Here is an 8219-nt window from a genome sequence, read left to right on the forward strand (position 1 = left end):
CTAAAGTATCACATATTTTATAGACAAAGTGAATAAAATATCATATATTATTAATCACATAAGAGTTTGTTCATACAATGTTTAAAAACTATAGGATTCTAAGAGATTTAAGGCATCAACCCCAACAGTTATGAACAATAATACTTAAACTCATTCGAAGTATACTTACCGCCATTGTCAGATTGAAGACACTTCCATTTTCTTTCAGTCTCCTTTTCTACCATGACATAAAACTTCTTACAAATCTCGAACATTTGGCATTTTTTCTTCAATATATACACCCAAGTTCTTCGAGTAGCATCATCAATAAAAGACAAAATAATTATTTCTACCAAGTGACTCCACTTCAATAGGTCCACAAATATCAGAATGTATTAACTCAAATTTTTCTTGCCTTCTAGTGGACTTCCTAGAAAAGGAAATTCTATGTTGCTTACCTGCCGAACAATGATCACAAGGGTCAAGAGAAAATGTTTTATCAACAGGGATAAGAGATTTATCTACAAAAAATTTAATCCTCTTATCACTCCTATGCCCTAGCCTTCGATGCCACAAATTTGGAGAATTATTTTCTTCTATTACATTCAACTCAGAAGAACATATGCTCAAGTTTGTTTTATACAAAGAGCAACATAACTCACCTCAAGCAACTATTATTGAACCTTTAGACAATTTCCACTTACCATCACAAAAGGTATGTCGAAATCCTTCTTGATCAAGGACATTTGTTGACAACAAGTTAAGGCATAAATCAAGAATATGGTGCATATTCTTTAACGTAATCATGCACCTAACACTTGTCTTCACACGAATATCATCTAACCCAACTATGCTAGTTGAGTTCTCGTTTTCCATCTTCACATTACAAAAATCACAAGATTAATAGTTCATGAAATACTCTGTTTTGGGAACACAATGGTATGAAGCACCTGAATCTACCACCTACTATGTGTTTAAACACTCTACATGATGACACTCACTGGTTGCACAAGTCAAGGTGACAACATTATCACTCTGAGAAATAATTGCTGCAGTATTTTTATCATCTTCCTCTTTTTGTGAGTCTTGCTTCTCACTTTGTTCTTTCTTCCAATGATAGCAAAACCTTTTTATATGCTCAGGCTGTCTCTTTGTCTGTAGACTTTGACCTACCTTTTGAGTTACCATGGTCTTTAGGTCCCTTACGCTTGTTTCTTCCAGGATTCTCAACAACAAGAGCATGTGAATTATCAACTCTCATATCCTTTCTTCTTAACTCTTCATTGAACATGTTTTGTTTGATAACATCTAAAGACAAAATATCTTCTGGAGCAGAGTTACTAATAGTCACAACCAAGGTTTTGCAACTGTCCGACAAAGAACTCAACAAGAACAAAGCCTGCAATTTATCATCAAAATCAAATGCAACTTATTAATAATATCCTGAATGTCACTCAAATGCTCAGAAACAAACTTGTCGCACTTCAATTTCAAATTAACAAGTTGTTTGATTAAAGAAGCTTTGTTATGTGTGGTCTTCCTTTCATAAAGGTCTTCTAATTTCTTCCATAACTCATATGGGTCAGACTCCATAGATAAATGGTTAAAAATGCTAATATCGACCAACTGCCTAATAGTCGCCAAAGTTTTTCTCTTTAACTTTTCTCAATCTCTTTCTTCCATTTTCTCTGGTTTTGTAGGTTCAGAAATTGTGCCATCTACTTTTGTGGTTGTTTCAGTTGAATCAAATAAATCTTTGCAATATAAAAAATCCCCCATCATCGGTCTCCAGATGGAAAAATCAATTGATGTCAATTTTATCATTGAACTACCTCCATCATTACTATTAAACTCTATAACAATGATTAAATTAAAACCCACTTTGATTGATAGGATCCAAACAATATAATAACAAGCCACTAGGATCTCCTCCAAAAAAACCAACCAAATAATTATTCTCCAAAACACCACAAATAAATCACAAAACAATCACCAAGCAATCAACCAACAATAGACAACAATAAACCATAAAATTCTGGAAGACTAAAAACAAAGAACACACATGAATTATATGTGAAAAACTCCTTCGATGTGAAGAGTAAAAACCACGAGACTTGTGAGAAGTCCACCCTTGTCAACTTCTCTTATTATGATAAAATTGAGGGAAAAATAACCCAAATCAGTTATACAAAAATTCACTACCCACCAATACTTTCATACATACAAGATGAAGACTTGCATTACTACAAAAACCACATTATTTGATGCTTGAAACTTTTGAGTACTTGACATTTTTATAAAAAAAAAAATTCAAGTAACATGTAAATTTGATTAAAAACGTCAAGAATAATGAAGAAAAAACGGAGGTTGACAGAATTTTTTGAATTCTTTTCCTTCCTTTTTTACTTGACGCTTTATAAATATCAGGTTATTTTTGGTTTATTAATTTGTTTTAGGGTTTCATATATTAAAGAGATAAAATTTAGGTAGGCGCCCCAATCCTCCAAATCACCTCACAACCTTTCAGATTCGATCTCTCACTCTCTCCAACACTCCACTTGACATGAACAGCGCCCCCAAACTCGCCCCCAAATCCCCAAATCACCCTAAAACTTTCACATGGTCGGTCCTTCGCTTCAATCTTCACTCACACTCATCCATTGAGAAAGAATTTGGTGTCGCTCATTCCTCGCTGCCGTGTTGGTTCGTATCGCCTCCTTCTGTAGCCGTCGTCCTTAAAATTTCTCTAGTACTGATAATTTCTAACGTTATTGTTCTTGAAATTGCTCTCGTACTTAGAATTTCTGTTCTCATTATTGTTCTGGTACTTAGAATTTGTAAATCCATTATTGTTCTCGTAGTTATTGTTTTCGTAAATTTTCTTCTGAGAATTCGTCATTGGATAGCCAGCTTTATAATTCTCCTCGTCCTCGTCGTTTCCCGCGAGAATCTCCTCCTCCATGTTGGTAATCGTTCGAGTATTTACACCGGCATTGGCATCACGATCGTATAGACCGTAAGCATTATGCGATTCGTCAAAAAATGGGGCGAGAGCCGGTATTGGTGCCAGAGATGGAGATATCTCAGGTGGAGCAAAGACCGGCGCCAGTGTAAGATTAGAAACAACCTTGTGATCCGTATGAATGAATTTGCTAAAGAATTTGTTGACTCTGGCTTCGATTTGGACAGAGGAGAGGAGGAGGATGAAGAAGTAGAAGAAGGAGAGATGGTTGAAAGTAGTGCACATATGATCAATTATTTATGAAATTAATTATAACTTTTTACCATAAACTATATCAACTAATAATAATAATAATAGACACATATTGGGCAGAAAACGAATAAACTATACTCATCTTCTTACATCTTTCTAGAAAAAAAATATAAAAATTATGAAAAAAAAAGTTTATCATGATTGAGCACTTGAGTGAGTTTTATGAACTTGTGGTTGTTTATTTATTTTTTTATAAAAATGAAATGAGATTTCTCATTGATGTTATGAAAAGAATCTAATACTCAAATGAGAAATGATATATAAGATACAAAGAATAATTGAAAAGTAAAAAAAAATGACGATACAAAAATTAAGTAGAAAAAAATGAAAGCATTCTAATTCAAGCAAATATGTTTTAAGAGTAACAATCTCCCATGAGCAAATACTTGGATATATCACAAGATGCACTCATCTTTATGCATTAAACTAGCATCACACAAATGAAAATAAATTAAAATGAAAAATACTTAGGTGTATCCTAGAGAGCACCTATCTTTGTGTATCCTACCAAATTGTCCTATCATAATGTGACATGAGGCAAACTATACAAAATTTCATAACGATTAATGATAGACTTTGATAGACACTATAGAATTCTATTCGTGTCTATCTATCGTTGACAGTTCTGAAATTTTGCTATATATTTTGTAAATATTTTTGTTCATTTTTTTATATTTGACAACCACCCCTATTATTATTTATTTTTAAAATATTTTAACTATTTTTGTGGTGTGAGTAATGAGAGGGGAAAATATAGGGATGAGTGCATCTTAAGATATACCCAAGTATTATCTAATTAAAATATTTAAAAAAGAGTAATTTTCCATGTGACAAATTATACGATTGGACAAATTGTTGGAATGTAAAACACAGGTGCGGTCCAAAATGCACCTCCCATGGTCTAAGTACAAAATATATAAAATTTAAAACTTTTAAGTAGGGTATTATAAATTTAAGATTTCCAACCTCAAGCTTTATTATAGTTGATTAATTATAGAGTAATTATTTTAAATAATAAAATTGCTGAAAAATATTCACAAATATAATAAAATATCATCGTTTATTTATATATATATCTATCACTAATACTAATAAATGGTCTATGACTAATAAACAATAATATTTTACTATTTTTATAAATAAATCCTGCCATATTTTTATTCTAGCTCCATTGATTGTACCCGTAAAAATTACATCTTTCACGTTGACAAATTTAACAGTTTCATGTCCACCATTTTTACCAAGGCTTCCAATACTGGGAAAGGAAAAAAAAAATCAATAACAAAACAAAATAATTTGTATGCTTAAATAAGAAATTAAAATGTTAAACGTAATTAATTCAAGGATAAATAATTAAACATTATATCACCTAATGCCATGTCCTTGTCCACAGGCAATGCTAGAGATGTTGATTCTATATGAACCATCTCCAATTGAAATACAATCATTCCTGAAAATTTTGTCACCTTCAAAATAGTTAGTTTTACATATAGAAAATTTCTTAGTGCATCCCAAACTGCACTCATATTTTTGCACTAATCTCACTATACATATCACGTGACAAATTATATTTGGATAATTTGGTAGATATGTGTGTTACCCGTGCGAATATTAGACCTGCTAATGACGATTTTTCGAGAATATTGGATATGAATTTTATCGGTGTTAGGACTATCACCTGGTGGTTGAATGTTTAAGTTTTTAACATATACATAGACCTTTGAAGTTGCTGCCATGGCTGGTGAAGAAAAATGGTGGAGAGAGAGAGAGAGGAAAAAGGTATGGAAATGGAAGGTTTGTTGGATTGTTATAACCATTGAGTTCCTTTAGATTTTCTTAGTTGATTTTGGAAACACCCACATTATGTTTGGCCTAAATTTATTCATAAATATGTTGACGTTAGATTTAAGATTTGGATTATTTGATTTGTCTTGGAATTATTTTTGCAACATATTGTCGATAACTATCATTATTGAAAATATCTCATGGTAACTTTTTTTTTATCCTTATAGTTCGACTCTAGTATAAATTTCTTGAAATTAGAAGCAATTTGGTATGAACTTGTTATTTATTTGCGGACTATTGGTTTTTTTTCTTTCATAAACTCTGTAAGAAGCAACCATGATTTAATTTCTTAATTTGATATGGTCTTTCTTTTGATCTTCTTCTCTCTTACTTGCTCTCTCACCTTTATGTGAATCATATTACCATTTGCTTTTTTCTTAAGTTTTTAGGACTTTGTAAGTTGTGGTACTTAATTTTATTAATTTTTAAATTTTTAATCTATATATTGTGGTTTTTGGTATGTTATTATTTCGATATATGTAGGTGCTAAAATCAACAAGTTCAAGGTGAGTTATGTTATTCTTGGGGAGGCGGGAGCATAGTGAGCAAGATTTGGCTATTACTACTTCATCTGGGATTAGTAGTTGTAATTTTTGGAATTGTTCAATAGGAGGGGGTTGAGTGTATGGAAATGTGTTCATATGGGGGTTCATATTTTTCTAACTTAGAAATTGTTCATTTGAACTTTTTTAACATGAGGTTGTTATATGGCAATATATATGTTCAAGATATATGAACTTTCTTAGCTTGGTGGAAATTTTGGGTTGATTGATGCTTAGATTGTTCATATATATTTGTTGTTTGTTTATTTGGTTAATAAATAATTATCATCTTCAATTAAATTATATCATTATTGGATCTCAAAACGTGAGCATTTATAGGTAATTTTTAATAATACATTAAAAAAAAACACAGACGAACTTGATAAGAAAAACTATCCGATAATGTCAAGAATTAGGTACTTGACACTTAAAATAAGTCAACATATGTCATATACTTGATAGTTATAAAATATCAAGTAAATTAAGCTTGACGCTTTTAGCCAATAAAAAAGTTTCTCTTATTCTTGCATTGAATTATTTGATGTTTTTAAAAACATTAAGTAACACTGATACTTGACTAAGGAAAAAACGTCAAGTAATACAATTTTTGTAGTAGTGTTGGGAGATAAAAAGAATGAAAATCACCCAGTTTTATAAGTTTTATTCGGCAACGATTATGGATAAATCAGAGCTCCAAACAACGATCCAACTGTTCAAAACGAGACCTTATGTGTTCACCAAATTTCAACACAATATAACGATTCAAACTCCGACAATTAACAACTTTATGGAAGTTGCCGCTGAAAAATCGAACTCTTGTCTTTCTTTCTGATTTTCTGTCTCTTTTTCATTCTTTTTTCCCTTAGGTCATCCTCATATCACATAAAAGAAAACCAAGGGTTTTCAAGATGGGACAATCCAAAAAATTAGTTTCAATTGGGCTCACAAAACACAAGTTTAAAATAAAGTCTTACTTGTACAATAAGTGAGCTGGACACCCACCACAAGAAAGTCATCCATAACGATATTAGTCTTCAATATGCTTCCACCACTGCTCAACTTGTTGATATATTCACTAAAGTCCTTACTACTGATCGCTTTTACTTGTTAAGATCCAAACTCATGTGTCTTAGTTAATCTAATGCATTAGTTTGTGGGAGAACATTGTAGTGTATTAGTTATTCACTTTAGCCTTTTGTTATTAGATTACTTACAACTCAATTGCAACTTTGAATTTCTACAAATATCCACTATTTTTACACTTTATAATATAATTAATGAGAAACTATACTTTCACTGTGATTGAGTGAAAGATTTCTCAGTTACAAGTTACAATACTGTGAAAAGGTCTTTCAGTGTAGGAGAGCTAGATTTAAATGAAAAAAAAAAAAAAAATTATTCATGAATGAGCCTTTGAATGATGGGAATAAATTAAAGTATTACAAAAATGTCTAATTTTTGCTTAATTTGTGGCAACATATGACATTCTTATTCTATAGGTGCTTCATGCATGTTCGTTTTCTAATGCTTGGAAGGAAAGTATTTCAAATATAAAGAAAATGGATGTTTATATTGAAAATATATAAGCTTCAAGGATGGAGAAAATCATCATATTGCATGTGGGGTGAAATTAATAAACTGTACCTAAATAGAATAATAAATATTTTTTATCAGATAGTATGATTGGAGTTTATAGTATTTTTAAATGTGTGGAAAAGATGGAAAAAAAAGTGGAATATTCATTTTGTAACTAGTAAAATAAAATACTGCAAATAATTATTTAGATTAAATTTTATCTTTCAATTAACTCTACTGTAAAATTAGAACATAATTTAAAAATATTATCTCGAAGTTAGAATTTTGATTCCTTTCTATTTTGTATAGGAAGAAGAATCTCTTTTCAAGAATATATTATCGTTGGTGATAACATTGATTTGATTGGAAAAGTGTTACTAATTAAGAAGGATGGTCACTTCACATTTATGTCTATGTTGTCATGGCCCAAAGAACGATAAAAGGCTCAACCCTATATTTTTCTTTGGAAAAAACTTTTAATTGTTCATCATCTTTTGTGTCAGTATTTAATGAAATTGTGTCACGTGATACATTTTTTAATAAAATATTTTATATATTTTGTGAATAAACGAAAGGAGAATAAGAAGAGGTTGCACCTAATCATTCACTTTTTTATTTTATAAAATAATGTTAAACTATAAAATTTCTTAATTAAAATCAGGTTAAAAATCACTTTTAATCCATAAACTTTTATAAAAGTAAAAATTTAGTCCAAGAACTTTAATTTATAATAATTTAGTCCTTGTATTTTCAATTTTGTAGTAATATAATCATTGGACTTTAGTATGTAACAATTTAATTGTTGTAATTTAAAATTTGTAATGATTTAATCCTTATTGTAGAAATCATTGTTAATGATTGATGAGATTTTTTTGCATAAATAAACTGATAAACTAATTAAAGACTTTTTTTTTTTTTTTTTTGTAAATAGAAAGTTGGCATCATCAAATAATAAGAATTGAAGTCTATTTTTGATAAAATATTTTTATGTTAGCAACTGAATT

General features: G+C 30.2%; 1 protein-coding gene across 1 annotated transcript; it reads right to left on the bottom strand.

Annotated features, from left to right (window-relative positions):
- Positions 1–1117: 1117 nt before the first annotated feature.
- Positions 1118–3226, bottom strand: LOC120079089 (uncharacterized protein DDB_G0287625-like). The gene is made up of 2 exons (XM_039033276.1): positions 2747–3226; positions 1118–1378 (listed from the first exon to the last, which is right to left on the bottom strand). The coding sequence occupies exons 1-2, from the start codon at positions 3224–3226 to the stop codon at positions 1118–1120; spliced, it is 741 nt and encodes a 246-aa protein (XP_038889204.1).
- Between the last annotated feature and the right edge of the window lie 4993 nt (positions 3227–8219).

This window comes from Benincasa hispida, chromosome 6 (genome assembly GCF_009727055.1).
Source record: "Benincasa hispida cultivar B227 chromosome 6, ASM972705v1, whole genome shotgun sequence".
NCBI classification, from domain to species: Eukaryota; Viridiplantae; Streptophyta; class Magnoliopsida; order Cucurbitales; family Cucurbitaceae; genus Benincasa; species Benincasa hispida.

Bases quoted from the DNA above. Each gene is read 5' to 3' on its own strand.
- LOC120079089 (XM_039033276.1), bottom strand. From the start codon at position 3,226: ATGTGCACTACTTTCAACCATCTCTCCTTCTTCTACTTCTTCATCCTC. The intron at 1,379-2,746 runs GTTAGAAATTAT...GATAAATTGCAG, and splicing joins GCAATTTCAAGAACAATAAC to GCTTTGTTCTTGTTGAGTTC.